This window comes from Halichoeres trimaculatus, unplaced genomic scaffold (genome assembly GCF_033239565.1).
Source record: "Halichoeres trimaculatus isolate MK-OKI-2021-1 unplaced genomic scaffold, fHalTri1.1 fHalTri1_scaffold_12, whole genome shotgun sequence".
NCBI lineage: Eukaryota > Metazoa > Chordata > Actinopteri > Labriformes > Labridae > Halichoeres > Halichoeres trimaculatus.
The window spans coordinates 16,971,731-16,992,325 of NW_027437190.1; the positions used below are offsets into that span (position 1 = coordinate 16,971,731).

At 39.0% G+C, this 20,595-nt stretch overlaps 2 protein-coding genes across 2 annotated transcripts in view; one reads left to right on the top strand and one right to left on the bottom strand.

Moving 5' to 3' along the window:
* Nucleotides 1-492: 492 nt before the first annotated feature.
* LOC141800600 (homeodomain-interacting protein kinase 2-like) lies at nucleotides 493-9,988 on the top strand. The gene is made up of 11 exons (XM_074683262.1): nucleotides 493-654; nucleotides 1,258-1,439; nucleotides 1,563-1,686; nucleotides 1,946-2,056; nucleotides 2,189-2,269; nucleotides 2,368-2,531; nucleotides 2,695-2,766; nucleotides 2,955-3,035; nucleotides 3,151-3,380; nucleotides 8,385-8,404; nucleotides 9,863-9,988. The coding sequence occupies exons 1-11, from the start codon at nucleotides 493-495 to the stop codon at nucleotides 9,986-9,988; spliced, it is 1,353 nt and encodes a 450-aa protein (XP_074539363.1).
* A 6,985-nt stretch (nucleotides 9,989-16,973) lies between these two features.
* Nucleotides 16,974-20,595, bottom strand: part of mtbp (MDM2 binding protein) — a 36,434-nt gene continuing 32,812 nt past the window's right edge. The window contains exons 21-23 of the mRNA XM_074683541.1: nucleotides 20,010-20,123; nucleotides 17,466-17,531; nucleotides 16,974-17,382 (exon numbers count right to left, since the gene is read on the bottom strand). Coding sequence (XP_074539642.1) covers nucleotides 17,344-17,382; nucleotides 17,466-17,531; nucleotides 20,010-20,123 — 219 coding nt within the window. The 3' untranslated portion in view covers nucleotides 16,974-17,343. The remainder of the gene's footprint in view (nucleotides 17,383-17,465; nucleotides 17,532-20,009; nucleotides 20,124-20,595) is intronic.

The following is a 20,595-nucleotide window of genomic DNA, read 5'->3' on the forward strand; positions in this document are numbered from 1 at the left end:
TTTGGCACGAAAGAAACCTTTTTGTTTCAAATACAATTTAAATACTTGTCGTAAACACTGTACAAGATCGTAGAGGCTTCAGTGGGAAATATTTCATGGTCCTCCTTCCCAGATTTTTAAAGAAAAAGGTGTTTGTGATACAGTTAACCCAAAAATGGAGCTTTCATTTAGAAACTTGCTTATATGAAGTCTTAACAAGCGGCGAAATATATTTTTACTGAGAGTAGTCATGATTTCAGCAGTGCCTTACTGTAATATTATCTGTCTCAAAGTGTTTCTGTTTATTATTTTATTACTATTATTATTATTATATGTATTATTATTTATTTATTTTCCTTTTTCATAAGACCACAAGTCTCAGGTCTTTTAAAAGAGGATTGTGTAATTATACCATTTTCAACTGGAACAAACAGAATGACGTATTTTTTTCTTTTTGTGTCCGATTGTACTTTTAGCCAGCCATTATACTTGGTGTCTTCATTGGCTTCCAACATGGCAGACAATGAAAAAGAGCCAAAACTCCCAGAAAGGTACCTGATCTTGGAAACTCTGGGTGAAGGTGCCTTTGGAAAAGTTGTCAAGTGTTTTGACACATGCACTTCGAAGACTGTTGCTATAAAGACCAACAAAGAGAAAGACTCTTATGAAAGAGAGGTAAGCTACTGTCACTACATGAGGTCTTATGAATGAGGTGGGGTTGAATTTGTGTTAAGGCCATATGATAATGGTCCAAACAATTTTGCCCCACATCCATAAACATGTATCTGATCCAGACTGTGAAGCCTCATATCATTTACTGGAGACCCTGTTTTCTGAACAGCTATATAAAGATCTACTCATAAAAATGTCTTGATTTTGTTGCTTTAGAGTGATTGAAAATGAACTTTTCTGAAATATATGTCTTGCCTTCTTAGGTGTCAATACTGCATCTCCTTGAGAAACAGAAATCGCACAGGTACAACATTGTCAGGTTTTACGGTTCGATCTCGAAAAGTAGAAGTCTGGTATTTGAGGCACTGGACACAAGCCTCCAGGATTACCTTAGCTCTAAAGAAAGCAGGTTCTCTTTGCAGCAAGTTGCAAATATCATCCATCAGGTAGGGCATTAAACTGAGCACTGAGCATTCCATTTTACCCTCAGTGTTTCTGAATATTGCTGAAGCTCCCCCAAACTGTATTAAGAAATGTGTTTTATGTAATATATATATATATATATTTGTCATTTTATCATAATTGATATAATAACTTTTGTTCCAGGTGGCCACAGCACTGAATCATCTGAGCGCTTTCGGTGTGATCCATACTGATCTGAAACCTGACAACATCATGATCGAGGATGTGTCAGCAAATCCATTAACAGTGAAAATCATTGACTTCGGCCTGGCAGTAAAAAAAAGTGAATTAGACGAGATCAAGCCTAATCCAGTACCAATGTACAGGTAAGCAAACAGATAAGCCCTTAAATTCAAAACAGTCAACTCATCTGGTTTAAAAACAACAGTTCTCACTTTTCATCCCTTTTGTCTTACATTCGACAATTTTGTGTCATTTAATTTCTTTAGGGCTCCAGAGCTTTTCTTAGGACTTCCATATGATGAGGCCATCGATGTCTGGGCCCTAGGCTGTGTGATGGCAACCATGTTCTTTGGTTCTGTGCCCTTTCCTTCGCAATGTAAACACAGAGTTGTAAGTAACTGTGACAGGAATGTGTTGCTTTTCACTCCTGTTTTGTTTCTCTTTGCTAAACTACATATTCTTTTCAGCACTTAAGCACTAGTGTTTCACTAGTTAGTCATAAGCTGAGTTAGTGGCCAGTCAGTTCTTCAAATCTTTTGTTTTAGTTTGGCTTGATTTTTGGTGTGATTTTAACTATAGTAAAGTCAGTATGCACAAGCTGGCAATAATAAATGTTCTAACATATTGTTGTGTTTTAATGTGATTTCAGCTTAAATTAATTCAAAACCTCCTTGGACCGCCACCCAAGCATTTACTCAACAAGGGAAGGAAGTCTACAACTTACTTCACTAAAACCAACTTTGGTGGATGGATACCGAAGGTATGCATTTGTTTGTTTTCACAGCTATCACACTGAAGAGGTTACATCATTTAATATGTAAAAATTATTACGTTTCTTGCAATATGTTTAAATTACAAAACACTTTTAACCACTTTCAACTTTCTCCTTCAGACACAGGATGACAATGAATCAGATATAAGCGCCTTCACCAACAAGTTCTACAAATTTGGTTCCCTGAAGGAAGTGAGGAAAGTAAGTATTCACAGTGTCCTGAAAAAAATAATTCAAGCAATGTATGTCAATTAGGAAAAATTGTAACTGTTTTTTTCATCTTCTTTTTTTTTAAATAGATAATCAAGGCTAATTACCATAAGAAAGAAGCTACCAGGTATCTGCAAGGCATTGACTTGTTGGAGGCCATGTTAAACTGGGATCCGGATAAGAGGATAACCCCACAAAAAATCCTCAGTCATCATTTCTTTACACCTGATAACCCGAACAGACCAGAGCCTTTGTAAGTGTGTTTGTGCTTGTTTGTTCCGTTTTGTTGTTCTGTTTTTGCTTTATCATGTGTGGTGAATTTTGGATCCTTGCAGCGTTCTTTTAAATTGTGTTTGTCAGAAAACAAGAGGTCTTATTTTCAAACAATTAACGGCAATAATTTCTTTTGTTTGCAGTCAACCTTTAAAGTTTGCAGCAATCAAAGTAGAAATCAGTGAGGCTGAAAGGGCAAAAATGGGGAAAAAAGGGTAAGTAGTAACAGGCACAGTTCAAATGAAACATTGATGGGCTTTGCACACATATAACTTCAGCTTTAATGAACAGAACAGAGAAACATTTACTTAGTTTGAAAACTTTTCTCAGGTGAATACATTAAAGCAGGGCTTTAGCCTTTGCTTTATGACTATGTGTTTAATTGTTTGTGTTGTTTCAATAGCCCAATAAGGATCATGGTAAAGCCTGCAGAACCACAGAACAGACTCAGCCTGGAAAAATCAATTAGAAACTGCACAACAAGGTGAGATCATCTTTTCTTAGATTGTCTGACAAATCAGAGAAAGTCAGCAGTGATGTTTACAAAATGTCACGGTTGAGAAGTGGTAGTGTACTAACTGTGACTGACATGTCTCCAGGATTCAACAAGATGCTGTCAGGATTCGACTTGAGGCCACCAAGATTCAACAAGATCTCATTACTAATGAGCAGTTAACCAGCAGGATTCAACAGGATCTCACTAATATTCAGGAGTTTGCCAACAGGATTCAACGGGATGCAAACCACATTAAAATGGACACCGCCAAGCTTCAACAGGGCTCCATGGGGGCTCAACTAGACAGCATAGATCACCCCTCCATGGACACTAGTAAGAAAAACACCTTCTTTCTTAAATATTTAGGTTTTAATTCTTATCAGGTCCATCCCTGATTAAAGTTTGAAATTCCTATTTTTCACTTGCAGCCAAAAAAAAGAAAAAGAAAAACTGTGTGCAACGCTTATGGTCTTGGATGAAGAAGTGCTGCCGCTGCAACAAAGTGGGCGTGTTGTGATGAAGATTCAATGAGGAGCATTGAGGACACAGCTCAGGATCTTCACTTTTCTGTGAAGGATTTGCATGGTCTCTCCATGCCTGTGTGGGTTTTCTCCGAGTGCTTTGGTTTCCCAACACTTTACAAAAACAGGCCTGATAGGTTGATTGAAAGCTCTAATCTGACCCTGGATTATGTGCCATCAGATCCCATTTGTACTGTAAATAATGTCATTATGTTTATATTTGTACCATAATTAAAAAAAAATTGAAATTGAATTAATCTGCTTTTTGCAGCTGTTTTAAAGGTATTTCTATCTGTAGCTCCCTACTATTGTTTGGGTTTCGTGGTTCTTTGATTGTTGAATGGTGTTTGATGTTCACTGTAATGTTGGTGCGCTAAAGACGCACGGTTGTGTGTGCACTGGAGGGAGAGAAAAGAGAGGGAGGGACGTGGCTTTCGTTGCGGTACTGTGCCTTGTATATGTGAATTAGAACTTTACATAACAGTTATGAATCCAGTAATGAACAAGAATTTGTGCCCCTTGTTTAATTTTATCTGACGCTGACTCTGGGTTAGCACACTGCTAAGCTGCAAAGCTAATGTAACCCTGACTCGTCAGACAACAGTAACCACAACTCGACTGCCATAATTGATAACATCACAACAACAGTTCATTTTGGCAGATTAGACAATAGGATAAATGCTCAACGGCTGTTACAGTTATGTGAAGCACCATAAAGCTAGTCTTGCTTACCTGTCCAGCAGAAAGACGGCGACATCTGCGTCTATTTTCAGCTCTGTTAAATCTCTGAGTTCCCTCCACTGTCGGAAAGCCACACCAATGTTGACCCGGGTCTTCCCGGGTCTTTTGATCATAGACCTTCTTTTTCATTTGATGCTCTTCTGTCCTTTTTCTTTTGGGCTGTTTTTCGGCCATAGCTACTGTTGGTATTGCACTGCTTTCTTACGCTAACTGCACACGCTACGCAACATATTACTCCCCCTCCCCCCTCTGCCTGATCTGTGCATGAGTATGATCCCCCATTTTCAGACATTTATTTGTTAGTGCTAACAGTAATACTGAATACAGATTTTTGTTTTACTGTTAATTCATTTTCTCCCATACCTCTTCCCTCAATATAGAGGGATTATTTGTTGATCAACAACGCCAGATGCGCGCGCAAATTGGGTGCAGAAGCACTGTGGAGTGTAGTGGTTTGTCAACTGACGTGGAAGAGTTAACCACCAAAAATGCATTTTTAAGCTAATTATCATCACTTTCATGGATGGTAAACAGCTCCCAGCTTTGTGAAATAGCAGTGAGTGGACAGAAGAGATCAGCAAGTGGACAGATATTAGATAGATAGATAGATGATAGATAGATAGATAGATAGATAGATAGATAGATAGATAGATAGATAGATAGATAGATAGATACTTTATTCATTTCCATAGGGAAATTATTGTATCCAGCAGCTCTTATGAAAAACATAAAAACACATAGGAACATCACATGTTAAAAAAAAACAACAACAAAAAAAAAACATAAAAACAGACCCAACTAAATTAATAAGTGCAAGTGTGTCTGTCCATGTTAGGTGGACAGACGTTTTTTTGCGAAGAAATCCACCAGAGCAAGTTGAACAAACAACTGTCACTCAATGCTCATGACTGCTTTATCCGTAAACACTTACCAGACTGTGGCATACCAGGACTTAAACATGTGTCAATAAAATCAGAAACCCTTCCAGACCAAAAAGAGAACACAGGCTGCTGAGTCTGAGAACTGGTTCATAATAAAAGAACCAAAAAAATCACGTCCAGAGTTAATTATTTACCCGCAGACGTCGCTGGTGTTTCAGTGTAAAGTGTGACCCTGTTAACTGGTGACTCTCTGCAGTTAATCAATAATACTGTCGGCTGAGAGTCACAATTTAGCATGGTCGCTATTAACTCCAAAACACCGGTTGCTCTGTGACAGTCAAAACTTGGTCAGACGTTGCCTCTGTTGTATAGTATCGTTTCTAAAAAGTGACCACAGAACAACCGGACATTTTAATGCTGATAACAGGTTGAATTTAGTGTTTAAAAATCACCACCTCTTTATGAATAGAGTTAAGTGCTGCTTCTGTGGCCAAGATGCGTGTGCGCATTTTTATGATGACTATGTATCAATTTAAATATTTAATCCTCAATTTACACACACTCACACACTGCTACTACATCCTTATGCTTAATTAAATTAATTTACAAATTGTTGGCTATTGAAAATGAGCTTGTTTGTGTTGACATCTTATTCTGTGGTTGACATGTGGTGGTTAGCTTAATTGCTGGTTGTGCATATTCAGTAGTCACCTCTCAGATTTGTTGAAGTTGTTGAAGTCGACAGAAACTTCGCCTTGGGTTGGCATAGGAGGCATCTAACCTCATAACTTTTCCTAGTACAAAAACTAATATATTTTCTTAGGTAGGGCCATGGTGATTCCTTCAGCTGCTCCTCTTCTCCTACCTCTTCTGCCATCTCTCAGTGAACTGAAGGGGGCCAGAGTCTGCGCAGTAGAGACGATGAGGGATTCTGGAAGAATCTGGGTGGAGCTGGGTGACAAAAATAATAATTATTTTTATTGTTTTTGAAAGTCTAATCACTTCTTGACTCTACCTACAATCCCCGAAAAAAATATATGAGAACGGCAGCCGTCAATCAACTTTAAACGTTATGTAAAGCCTCGTTTTTAACCTTGTTTAACTAATGAAAACGAAACATTTCAGAAAAAAGAGAACTTGAGTAAAACACAGCCAAATGATATCTACAAATCACCACAACAATCAGAAGTGAGAAACATTTTTACGAGGAGTATTAATTTTTTAAAGTTTGACCACAGCCCATCTGGAATGGCTGGAAAGCTGGATTTTTTAACCTATACTGCAGCCAGCCACCAGGGAGAGCAGTTTTTGTGGAGACCTCACTTCTAGCCGAGCAAGGGGACGTCCATTTTTTTACAGTCTATGGTGTTTACAAAGAAGTCACAGGCAGGAATCATTGAGTGACAACATCAACAGGTCCTCCGCTTCTATTGGTCGACACAGACACAGCAGCGTGTGGAGATGACGTCACAGTCTGATCCTCCTAAGTGTGAGAAGAGACTGCAGGATAAAGCTCCGCTTCAAGCAGTTCAACATGAATCATTTTAAAATGTTTAATGTAACTTTTTGCTTCCGCACTAAATGACCAAAAAGATTAGCAAAGCCATTGAAATGTTCTTTGATTTTGTAAACAACGACGCAACCACGTCGTCACTGAAAAATGTAGTGAAACGACTAACGACGCTCTTAGTAGTGACATTAATGCCCAACACTGCAAGGCAAGGTTTTAATCAGCAGTTACATAACGCTAAAGTTTGAAATGTGACAACAAGCAAACTTTGTAAGTTTGTACCGTAGTTTGATGGTTGTCCATACTTAGCACTACTGGCAGCCTGGTGCTCTAAGGTTTCCATGTCACGTTACTGAATCCTGGTTAGCTACCATCGCAGCACCAACTTAACTTCACTCTTCATTGTATTGATAGACTTTCTAGTTTTAACAGACCCATGCAGAATAACTGCTGCATGTGGGTTGGAAAGAACATTATCACAAATAGTTAAGCCCCTGTTGTAGCCTTTAGCCTGTGCACTATTACTCTCTTGTTTAGCTCCTGTGTTCAACATTACTACAAAATTAATCCAAGAACCTATTTTGGTGCTGATAATCTCATTTTAAACTGTGGATTGAGACCAGGCATATATTTAGAAGGGGGATTTTTTTCAAGATTACTTAGAAAATCCTCACAGACCCTTTGACCTTGTACTTGTTTGCTTTGATGGTTTCAGTTTTATACCAGGCAGGTATAAACCTTCAATATTTTTACACAAAACTTTGGCCTGCCTAGCTGTGTTGAAACCTCAGAAGTGAATTAACATGTCTTTCTCAACACTCAACTTCAGGTTAGTGTAATTAAAGACAGACATTTTGCAGAGGCCAAATATGAGAAAACTGATAACTAAGTGGTGAAGATCTTTACATTTTGAGAAGAGCCAGGCTACCAGTTACCTCCTACCTCCAGTTTTATATTTGAGTAATGAGAGGCCAATGGCAGTCCATCTGTGGATCTCAGTTTTAAGTCCCCAAAATAACAACTTCAGTCAGCGACCCAAAAAATAAAAATAAAAATAATTTCATTCTTGAGGAAGCATTGTGTTTAACTCTAATTAGACAAATAATGAATTACACTGTGCAACTTCAATGATGTTTTGCTCACCGTAAACATCACAACAGTGACTTCCACTCTTAAATGTGGCCTTCTTTGAAAATCAACATCTGGATTGCTATAAAAAATTTTTTTTAGGCATTTCAAAGCTGTTGGTCAACTAATAGTTGGAGCCTCTGTGGCTACATCCATTATCTCTTTACTTGATGTGAAAAGGTACATATCTGGGATAATTATTTTCTATAGAATAAATAACAATAGTCCTATGCAAAATTTTGCTGGCCTACACTTGACAAAGTCCCAGCTTTTTAAAACAAGACTGTAGAATCAAGAGAGCTAGTAATCTAGAGGTCTTACTTTTTTTTGTCTCGTGACAAAACTAGGTTAGAAACACTACTATGCAAGAAACAGATCTGAAGTCATCAGGCACCCAACCCAGGTGAGCTAGTCGGGGTTGAACGGGACTCGACTTTTGTTCCACCAAAAAACACACAAATTGGCCCTTTTAATCCAAAGCTACCTCGTGGCTTTCTCTGCGACTTCACTCACGGATTGAATGGTCCTCTTTTTTGCCCCCTCCTGTAACATCCAGCCTACAGAGGACTTTGCATGGTGAGTGTCCTGCAAAGCCACTGCAGCCCACTTCTACTGGCTCATAGAACATACTCCAGCATCTGTCCCTACACAACAGCTCCTGGTACTTGGCGTGTTTCCTCTTGTTGGCGCACATGCTCAGTGCGCTCTTCCCAAGGCACTGTCAGTTCCAGCACGATCTGGTGTTTTGAAGCCTTAGAGGTGATGATCATGTCTGAAGGGAAGTGGTGTTGCTGCAATTTACTGTCCAAACTTCAGCTGCACTGCAAAAAACTGAAATCTTATCAAGTGTTTTTGTCTTTTTTTAAGTAAAAATCGCCTTATTATACTTGATATGAGCCACTTTCAACTTATCAATCCAGAAAAATGTCTTGTTTCAAGTTATCAGAGTACAAAAATGAGGTTTGAATTGCTTGTAACCAGTAAAAAAAATCTGCCAATGGAACAAGAAAAAAATTGCTTGAAAATTTCCTTGAGACTAGAATAATGTCTTAATACAAGTAACTTTTCTCTTGTTCCATTGGCAGAGTTTTTTTTTTTTACTGGTTACAAGCAATTCAGACCTCATTTTTGTCTTTAAATAACTTGAAAGAAGACATTTTTCTGGACTGGTCAGGTGAATGTGGCTCGTATTGAGTCTAAAAGGGAATTTTCTACTGAAAATAAGACAAAAACACTTGATAAGATTTCAGTTTTTGCAGTGTACTTACCCAGGTCAACCTGCAGTTGCCAGTCAGAGGCTGTGTGAAGCAGACCTGTTGATGTTGTTGTTGATGACTGCACCCAAGGTGTTTCTCTAGCTCTGACAAAGGTTATTTCTTCTTTGGGGTGTGGTGCTGTTTGCCGGCACTTATGGCTGAGGCTATGCTCTCAGCAACAACCTCAAGCACCCGATCATGGCACCAACAACAGCATCTAACTGCTGGAGCTTTTGAGCATCTACTAAGTATATGTTTTAAAAAGCCTCTTCTAGAGGAAAGAAGGCAGGAAGGTGTCTCTTTCTTTCCCTAGACCAGACTATGTGTCTGAGGTGAAAAGTCAAACACAATTAGTCTTGTGTTTTGTAAAGAGTTATTAATGATGAATCTGCGAGACAAGAGCACACTATGTTAATCCTGCAAGACAAAGAAAACTGGGTCATCGCCCCAGTCTGTCACTTTTGCTATGAGCTCACAGACAAGAAGAGGATGAATAACCTTTTCAGCAACATACACATACTATACACAAGCACACACAGCATCAGAGCACACATATGGGCATGTTTGTAAGGTCAAGTCGCTGCCATGACACTCCCACTTAACAATCGCTGTACTTCAAGCACTGTTACTCTCAAAAACAACCTCCCACACAACCTACACACATGTGAAACCTCAAATCATGAAACCATGTACACCCACTGACTGCACACAACCTCCTCTTTCACTGAAGAGACACTGTGTCTCCCTCTTGTTCTTTTTTCTCCTTTCTCACACACAGAAAAACAAAGTAGCAGTCTCTGGGAACCTGATGATAAAAGAGATGAGGGGTGAGGAAGGGTTTGTGTGTGAGAGACAGAAAGGCATGCTGCAGGATGCCTCTGCCAAGTCCCTACAGTACCCCTGAATGCACCCCATCGCTCTTACACACCAACACATATTGAATGAGTGCTTTTTCTGTTACGCATCCCATGAACCTGTGTACATACACACAGAGAATGACAGTAAAATAATGTTTTTAAAACAACAACAACAAAATGTGTTAGCGTGCTGTAATGAAAAGAGCACCAGAGGGAATTTGAACCGTTGAAGTTCTGTTTAGTTCAAACACCCCACACAGGAAAAATATGACAACACAACATCATTTGATGACAAAAGAGCAGGCTCGCCATCTGACCATAAAAAGATGGAGGATGATAGATTCCTACTGACAAGCAAGGACAAGGTCCATGCCAAAGGTTTGTTCAAAATCCAGGAAATTCTTAAATTCTGTGGTTTTAAACTCTCTCATGTTCTGTTTCATAGCCGAAAATTTCTGTTCTAAAGAAAAATAGAGCAATATGATACTAAAGACAAGAAACCTCAGATGAAACCTCAGAGGGACACAAACAGACGAAGAACAGGTACACATGCAGCAGAGGCAAGAGGACAAGAACACAAAGAAAATCATGTGACAGCGTGAGGATGCAGTGTGGTAATGAGCCGGAAAAAAGAGCTATAGGAGTAAACTGAAAAGTCAGATTAAAAGAGCTTTGCTTTTTCTTAATATAAAACCAGAGTTATTAATTGTAACATTAAAGTTGTACTAATCAAGATATTTACCAACACAACAGATTGAATGACTGTGTGCAAGATTAAAAAGAATTATTTGAAGTGACAAATGGCTGGAGAATTACCCTAGGTTTTCCATTTCCCTTTAACTCCACAGAGAGGTGTAGCACTAATGAGTACTTTGTGTTGGTATTTACAGCTTACAACTCTGATGTTTCGGAGTATGAGAGTGTATATACATGTAGTTTAACAGGCAGCTGTTGTCAGTGAACAAATTATGAGAGACCAGCTTTTTGATACTTCTATAAAATGTTTTTATCATAGTCAGAAAAATCTACTTCCCAGGCTAAAATGTTCAAAAACAAGCTCAAATATAGAAGTCCTAAAAGTATGAAGGAGTTTAGCAACTGACATTTCATTGTGATAAAGTCTACTATCATTTGGCGCCTGAGTGAGTGACCTACCTGACAGATTATTGTCTTAGAAATCCAGGTGGAGCTAAACTAGCGACGATCTCCTCTGTTCTTTGGACGTATGTTTGCACTTCTCACCCTGATTTGCGACACTTTTTGGTAGTTGAAAGCATCCTGTACCCAGACTGGAGTATTATGGCCAAGCTATAGTCTCTGTTGGACTTTTTTTTCTAGCTGACACTTATTATATTATTGTATTTATTTATTCTGTAATTTTTGCACGGTATTGGTGATGTGACCCTGAATTTTCCTTTGGTGATGACTAAAGCACATTCTATTCTTTTCTTTTCTTTTCTATTCTGTTTACTCTATTCTAGCTAATCTAAAATCATTCAGAAAGTCTTTTGACGTTCCCATCCTCATGATTTGTGCTGGCAGACTCTTGTTTCAAACTATTGTGGCTGTGTTTGAAATGGTGAAGCACCTGCTTTGCCAAACAGCACAAGCAGGACTCTAAAGTCCTCTGTTTGAGGGTGGGTTTGGGCAGGTGGCAACCTCCAACCATGAGAAATGAAATGTGTTTTCTCAATGTTCCTTTAAGCTTCTTTGACCCTCAACCAGACATCAGAGTTACATGTTACGTCAGAGTTGCTTCGAAAGAAGAGGAGACAAAAAGGGTTTCATGTCTGCACCCAGCTGTTTTTCGACAAGAAACAGCATAACAAATCACCTCTCAAATGAACCAGTTTTTTGTTTAATTATCTTACTCTTTATTTGGATTGAAATGACACTGAAAATTGTAATCATCAATGTCTAGAGTGCCAATCACTACTTTGAATAAAGGCAAGCTAACTCAAGTCTTTGTGTCATGACTACTCCAGTGAATAATCTTAGGGAAAATAGATCATATTGACATCAGTCATCTGATTTGGAAAGCGAAAAAAAAAATGTAAACAAATAAATAATAAAAAAAACTCTTTTTTCCGCATAAAAAGCTTGAAAAACAAGTAAGGAAAGGAAACAAACTGAGATACCTTTCAGCTGTGCATCAGAGGCTGTTGACAGTGTCTGGTCACAGTCGGGTGGGTCCAAGATCATCTCTCATAAGGAAAATATTGGCACAGATGGCATCTGACTGTGAAAGCTCGATGACAATCATGACTGTAATTTAACGTAATGCTTCCTCATTTTCATTAAGTTCTATAAAATGTTTGTTGATGTGCACTCTTTGCTCCATCATTTCTGTCACCTAAATGAGCACTGTCACACACTGACGCACTCATACTAAATAAAGCTCCCACCCATAAACACAAACTCTCACATGCTGTCGATGCTGAGCTGGATCCTATAGTCTGTGCAGCACTAATTACTGTTCTATAAAATGTACAACCACAGCAGTCTGCCCGGCCCGTTTCTCCAGGGACTTGGGAGTCTTTTAGCTTCCAGCTCATTAATGTCCCGGTAAAGGTATAGAGAATCAATCATTACAACTCCAGAAGAGTTTCTCATATATGAGGTCAGGATTCAACATGGCTTCCTAATCATGAAGCTGATCTTTCTGGTAGGAACCGTCAGCGTCTGTCCAAATCTTCTGCAGCATCTCTCAGGCAAAGTGCTGACTAATGTGATGCAGGTTTGTATTCTTCCTTTTTGAAACTAAAATGTACTCCAACAACCTACACAAACCCATAACAATGAGATGCAGCAAACATAAAGGACACAGAGGTCTCGTGCCTGGGGGTTTTAGACATTCGAGAGGGAACAGCTGATTTATAAAAGGACTGTTTTTATACAGGACTTGAATTTAAATGAAGCAATTTAGTCTCCTGTAGATTTAAAGACTGAAAATGTGGAAGAGGCTTGAACTCAACAAATCATATTTAGACGGTTTAAAGGGACCATAACTGAGCATTTCTAAAATGGTTGCATTGTTGATATGTGCAGTCTGAAAACGAGTACATTCAAATGACATGCTGTTTGGACATACATGTTGCCAGGCGCCGCCCTGTTGGCTATGGCTGCCTTTTGCAGCAGCTCTCTCTTCTTTATCTGTTTCTTGTAATTTTTTTCGTCTCTTTTTGTAATCTTTGTATTGGGAGTGGATCATTACTTTGTATGGCTCATTTGTTGGTCATGGACACCAAACTTTTTGTGGCTTCAGTGATATTTTTTCTACTTTTTCTCCTGTGTTTTTCTGGAGATCCTACATGTAACCATGGCTGCATTGTTTACATGTGAACTCAGCTGTTAGCAGCCTGTAGAATGTCAATGCTAAATGGTGAATGGCCTGATGTCTTCCCACAAGGAGAGGAGAAGGAGGTGAGGACGACGTGCTGGTTCTCAGGTGTGAGCTAAGAAGTGACGACATGGACCTGTCCTTCCATCCATCATTATTGGGAATGTAAGATCTATCTCCAATAAGACGGACAAGCTAGCCATGCTAACCCAGCAACAGAGGGAATACCAGAGGGCAGAGTAGCATCATGCTATTCACAGACATGGCTAACGGAGCTAACATCAGACACCAACGCCATGTTGGAAGAGCTTCACCTGCTGTGAGCAGACAGGATCCAGGAGACAGAGATGGAGCATGACTGAAGAAGCTCAGTCCTGGACCCTGTGGAGGTGGAGGCTGGCTGAACTGGAGAATGATGGACAAGCTGTCATCAACTATTTTCTTATGGACCTTTTTGCACTTTCTATACACTTTCTTACTTTTTTTTTCTTGATTGCTGCTGTGACTTCAATTTCGTTTGACTTGTTACAGTGTCAATAAAGTTCTATTCTATTCTACTCTATTCTATTCTATTCTATATCATCGATGTATTTAACAATCCGATCCAAGTGCTCATCAAAGTCTTGGATATATCAATAGAAGTCAGAAAGTATGAATATAAACTGATTGTGCCGAGTTGTGCCTATTTTATTCAGAGTTATGTGTTACATGTAATATTAGTTTATTCAGCAGAATGTCTCCACAGCAGTAAAACCCAAGCCACCAGATGTTTGACTGATTAGATAAATAATCCACAAGGGATATCAAAATTCAGTGTGGCAGCACACATGTTGATTGGGATGACGCAAGCCATCCGCCTTTCAAGTTTCAGCAGTGGCAGCAAGTAGAGGCTCCTACTCCTAAAAGTTATTGGGTCACTTAAAAACACCTAATAACCCAGTTAGCGAACACATGAATTAGCTTTGATTTCACTATTTGTTCCCAAAACCGAGAATACTGGATGATAATTTCCTAAATAGTGTTACTGACTCATAAAACGGTGATTGTGCATCATGTGCAGTGTGTTTGAAATCTCTCTCACCGTTCAGCCTTCGCCTTCTCTCAGTGTCATTCAGATTTGGCTCCACCTTCCTGCAAACCTTGAAGGATGAAGCAGAAAAGCTGCGAGATGGAAGAAGAAAAAAAAAGAATGCTGATTTCATGGTTAAGAGGACACATGCTAAAAAATTTTCACTGTGGGGAAATTGGTTTGGCAATACCTCGCTGTATGATTCAGCTCTTCAGTGCTTCAGCACACTGACACAGTCTTATCTTTGTACACCTGTTGTCATGAAGACAGATGTTTTCCTCGCCACACTCTCAGACTAAATTGTTTCTCTGGCTAACGGGCAGCAGAGTGGTCGAGCTTAGCTGGGAGTACTTCACACATTGAGTTTGTCTAATGAAATGTTCAGGAATAAGATGGAAGACCATCTTTTTCTCTCTGACCTTTAATTCCCTCTTTCATCTCTTTTTCCTGTGTTTATCTGCTTTAGCCTTCAGCCTATTTCCCCCTCATTCTTCTTCATCTACTTTCATCTCTCTATCAGTTAAAAAGACAGACCTCGAGTGCTGGGAACAAGAGCCTCTCTTGGCTATTATCAACAATTATTTTATACGGTTCAACAAGCAGCAGAAACAACAGATGGCTGACTCATCTCATCGTTTGCTGTGTTCACTTAACGAGCACACAGAACATGTCCGTAAATTATTTTAGGTCTTGGCTTTAGAACCAAGAAACCAAAAGTACAGCGTGAGAGTTTGGATGTTGTGGTATTTGATTGTGGATACAAAAACCCTCCAGAGCTCTAGTTGTGCTGTTTTCTTATGCAACAAAATGTTGGAAACAAAAATTCAAATAGATAGATTCCCTCTTAAGTTGACTAATGTCCTCACTTAGATCCAAGGACAAGAGATAAGAAGTGCTGTTTGGCGTCTTGTCTTCTGCACAGACAGTGCTTTCCTTTTCTGGTCATTTTCTAAAGAGTCAGTTGTTTGTTGTCTCTGTATGGAGTACAATGTAAATACTTTATCTCGTGTTGTCTGCTTTGAAACAATCAGAACATTCAGATAGTAACATTTTTTTTGTGTGGATTCACACTCCATAAATGTCAGACTGAGCAGTTTACATGGGGATAAAAGTGTCAGTGGTCACAGTTGGAGTCAGACTGTTCTAAAATGAACTCTGATGTAGCAGAAATGATGATGGGAGGACTGCACACATAGAAAGTGGAGTCTGGCAGGTCCACAGTAACAGGCTGTCAGCAGCAACCAACGGAGGAACCTACGAAACAAGGGAGCTCAGGGACTCCCAGAAAGATCTATGGTCAGTAACTTGAATGGGACAGTATAATATCAAGTTAGGAACTGACAAACAGAAGAGGCAGAAAAAATGGGTCAGCGTGGCAGTTTTTCCAGCACTCTACAGCAGTGTAAGTACGAGCTGGTCAAGGCCTGAGCCAGCTCTAACTATATGCTATATCAAAACATGAATCCTGACTAGAAGTTTCCACGGGAGAGGAGCCTGATAACTAAAGGCTCAACCTCTCATACTTCAGGAAAAATTTGAGTGCCCCTTTTTTCTTCAGCCAAAGTTCAAATAGAATTATTATTTTATGATAAAGTACTAAAAGATTGATGTTTGTCTTGTTTGTTTATTTATACCTGAAAAGAGGAAAAGGGACATCCCTTAGTTCTCTTCACCAAAGTACATGTTTTATTCCCTAAGAAATTATAGAGCTAGTATCAGGGAGATTTATAAATGTTTTTTTTAAGCAGTTTTATTAATTTTTCACAGCTAAAAAAGCAAGTTATACTAATTTTCGGAAAGAAACAGCACACAGAAAATAATAACACAGCATTTATAATTCAATAATACCATTAATACCATCAAACAGAGTATGAGAAATCCCTCAGGTGAGCACCTGTACTCATTTATTTTGTTATTATTTTAAACCGTTTCCATATCACCCGCATTCATGATCATGATTATTCAAACTATATGTAACAGTTACATTATAGTAAAGTGTTTTATAAACCAAACTATTCACCAAAATGTGAACACGTTTTTCCCATTAATTCATAATGAAGCAGAATTGTGGTCGCCTAAAACAGCAAAGAAAATTTTTGGTAATCTTGTTGATCTAGTAAACACAGTGCCAAGACAGAAAAAAAACATCCACTGCTTTGAAGTTGAAGCTTTCTTTCTGTTTAAGTTTCACTTCACAAAAAAGAAGATAGTTTGATGTTGCCTTGGCATGGGAAATGAAGTTTTTAGCCAAAAACCTGTGGCCAGCTCCTCCTGGCTGCAATGGTCGTATCTCATCAGCTCCTCATCAGTTTGTTCTGACGACAAACAACAAATCTGACTTTCAGCGATAATCAGCGACGCATAATGTGTTGCAATGCTCACAGCTTTGTTTTCACTGTCTGGATAGCAGTTCCCATCCAGACTGGGCTGTAAGCTGTCTGATATGATAATTTTAGACATTTTTCTTATAGACAGAACACACTGCTCACATTCTGTCAGATCATTTTTAACGCACACACACACTTTTCCAGCGACTCGGGCTGTAATCAGGAAGCAACAACGTGCAAGAAAAAAGGTTCAAAAACACTTTATTGTGTCACAAACAAAAACATGTGAAACACAGAGATAAAATATGTACAATTATAAAGCCATAAAATTAATATTGTATTTAGGCGCAGAACAAAGAGATTTAAAGTGTGTTTGAAGACAGCTACAAAGACAGACGAATGTAACCTTCAGTGACTGCAGACAGAGCAGTGTACTGGTGTCTGTTTTCTGAGGCCACAGTTTTGAAGTGATTTGTATGAACAGAAATTAAATAAAGTGTTATCATATGATTGCCTTGTATCCAATAAAATCAACTAAAAATATTTAGTAAATTACTAAAAGGTTTATGAAACAATTTAAAAGACATTGGCTTTAAAGAAAGAAGTATGAAAATATGACTCAAATCAATCTTTTGTTTAAAGATCCTTCCATCCATAATACAGTCTTCACTTCTTTGAGGTCTTTTCCAGCACCCAGTCAATGACCTGCAATAGAGAAAATAAATTTAAAGTGGTTCTGGTTTGGAGGAGCCAAAGCCAGTCCAGCTGTTGGTGTTTAGCAGTGTTACCTGTTTAACGTTGCTGTTTGCTGCTTTCTTCATCTCATCATGCAGACCCCGAGATGTCTTCAGATCCTGAGAAAGAGCATAAAGGTGAAATGACTTTCAAACGACAAAGAAGAAAAAGATTTACCCATTGTTTTTTCCGCACTATCCAAAAATGCTTGCAGACCAACATGACAAACATTGAACACAGTTTCTATACTTTATTCTCTGTCACCAAAAAGATTTACATCTCAATATGGCCACCCTTTGCCTTTATCATAGCCTGGAGATGACCTGGCACTGCCTGCCATGAGCGCCGCACTGTCTCTGCATCAAGTTTTGACCATGACTTCATCAGAGCTGTCTTCAAAGCAGTGACACTGCTGTGAGATACTCTTGAGACCTCCCTCTCCAGGATAGATCAGATCGCAAAGTCCATTGGATTGATGATGTTCTTGTCCCAGAAGCCAGGAAAGTGCTGCTTGCACCAGGCCTGTGTGACATTGGATGTGTGAGCTGGTTCACCGTCTTGTGTGAAGATGTACTGGTCTCCAAACACATTGGTACAATAAGGCAACACTTTTTCTTCAAGCATTTGAAGGTAGACCTGGCTGTTCACTGTCACACCCTCCTGAATGAAGACCAAAGGAGACTTTGAGCCATCAGATGCAACAGCAGCCCACACCATGACTCCAGCTGGCTTCTGACGATGAAAATGAGCTCTGCATCCTTCAGGTAGCTGCTGTGCACTATGTGCATAAACCCTGTCATTCTGGGAATTGACCACTGCCTGAACGGTGAAGATCTTCTCATCAGACCAAACCAGGACTTTGTGGCACTCTGGATCTCCTGCAGCATCATTTTCCCCCTGTCAAGTCGTTTTTTCTTGGAAGCGGCTGAAATCAGTTGTCTGTGTTGCATTTTTAGTGATTTCAGACCAATATCCTGTTTGACGATTCTTCTCAGTGAAGTTCTTGAGATGTTCACTTCCTTTGCTGTTGCCCTCATGCTCCTGTGAGGATTCCTTTTGGATTCTCTTCCTCTCCATCTCAACAACCCTTTTGGTCCGGCCTGAACGTTTTCTTCCAGGGATTGGCTTGCTGGTGGTATAGCCAGTCTCCTCGTTTTATGACATTGTAGACACTCCTATGTCAAACACTCACCTTTTTCATGATCTGCATTGTCGTCAGTCCAGCATCCTTCAAGGCCACAATCTAGTCGCACTTACACTTCCATGCCATACTCGACAATCATGAGGAGTAAACAAATGAACTCGGGTACATCAAAAGCTCTGCCTTTTAGGAGAAACTATACAAAATTTTAAGTTTCTAGGTCAAAATAGAGATATATGATGGGTAAATCTTTCTGGCCCACCCTGTAAGTCAAAGCTGAACATATTTCAACTTCAGAGCTGTAAGGTAGGTAAAAAATGTTGTGTGTACTCAACAATATAAGAATTACTTGTACAAAGTCGTTGAAATTAACAAGCTCTCCAATAAGAGAGGTTTTGATGGGACTCAGAGTTAACCATGAGCTGCTTTGAGTCATGGGAATGAAAACACTTGAAACAATCAGAGGTCAGTTACACTTAGAAAAAGCATATGAACAACAAAATAATAATAATAAAAAACTTCTCTGGTCCATTGTGGTCAAGTATAACCCTAAGGTGCCTGCAGTGTTACATAATTGTTGTAATCATAGAATTAGCAAGGGGTAATTGCAAAAAGTAAAAAACATTTCTTATTAAAGTACATCAACCGAAAACTTTCGGACCAATCATGATGAAATTGTTTCGGCTAGGACTTGATTGTGTTGATTAAGATTACGTAATTACAGAAAAAAATTGCATTAAAAACATCGCTTCATTTCAATGCCATTAATAGTTGTACTCCAGACAACAAGTTTCTCAGTGCAAAAGTTCCCAGCATCCCAGTTACAGAGATGCACAAGGTGACACCTCTTAATGTGGAAAGTGCTAGAGTGTCTTCACTGATTAAGTCATCCACCAAAATCCTGAACTAAAAAATACAGTCAAATGTTGACATGCGCTTCATGTATGATTAATTTATTACAAAGCCTCTGAAAAAAAAATTTTAATCAATCCCACCACTAAAAATTATATTACTAGCTACAAACTGAAAAGTACTAACTGTCATATGTTGACCATTCTACATGTTACAACTCTTACATCTATTCTCCAGTTTGTTCACAGCTTATTTAGCTTTTGCTGAAAAAAAAAATGGATTACTTCTCTACTAATTTCTGGCAAGCAAAGCAGTTTTCATCACTCTTTATATCCAATCAGACAAAACACCTGATCCCAATATACAGGGACGCATGAGAAATAGATGAAAAGCGGGCATTGCCAAAAAAAACCTACAAAGACAAATTATGTCTTTAAACTGTTGCTGTGATCGAGCCAATTTGTTTAGAGGATCTTGAACAAACAAACAACATATGGTTGAAACTGAAGAAGCTATCCTGGATGTACAGCAGAACACAAACAAAAAAAGTCAAAGAGAGGACAGTGCTCAATATGTGTGGGCAGTAAAAAAAATAAAACCCAACCTTGAGATAAAATTTTGAGATATCAAACAGTCTTTTGCTGCAGGCCTCAAAGCACTTGTGCTCGCCAGTGATCCCGTGGTGTTTCAGGGTTTTAGCAACAACTTCCAGCAGCATCTGAGGACACACAAGACAAGACACACAGACACAATTTCACAGCAGCACAAATATGATAACAGGGAATCCAGTTGCATTTCGCCCCTCACCGCCTGACACTAACCTGGTTCAGAGAAACTAATTTTAGCACAGCTCCCGTTAAAAAGGGAGGGATGTTGAAATGTCTTGACTTTGGGGGATGTCCTTGCACAAATTGTCTTTGCGCTCACAAATATACAAATATGTTATGAGTGGGAAACACGTTCCTGGGATGGACAGATCTGCCTTTAATCTTGTCACAGTGGCTGTTCTCAGGAAACATCGTAAATTATTGTGAGGAATCATTGCTGCCGTTCAGTCTCACAAGGAGCAAAAAGGCAGCATTTAATCTCTGTCCTAAATAAACTGCTATCATTATTTCTCAACAGGACCAACTGTTCTCTTCTATGTTGAGCATACTTGGAGGATAAGCCTGTTTGCATAGAAATGAAAT

What these genes read in the sequence shown, in the direction of transcription:
- LOC141800600 (XM_074683262.1), top strand. Translation starts at nt 493, where the DNA reads ATGGCAGACAATGAAAAAGAGCCAAAACTCCCAGAAAGGTACCTGATC. An exon ending in CCCTGAAGGAAGTGAGGAAA is followed by an intron (nt 2,270 to 2,367) that starts GTAAGTATTCAC and finishes TTTTTTAAATAG; the next exon opens with ATAATCAAGGCTAATTACCA. An exon ending in GCAAAAATGGGGAAAAAAGG is followed by an intron (nt 2,767 to 2,954) that starts GTAAGTAGTAAC and finishes TTGTTTCAATAG; the next exon opens with CCCAATAAGGATCATGGTAA.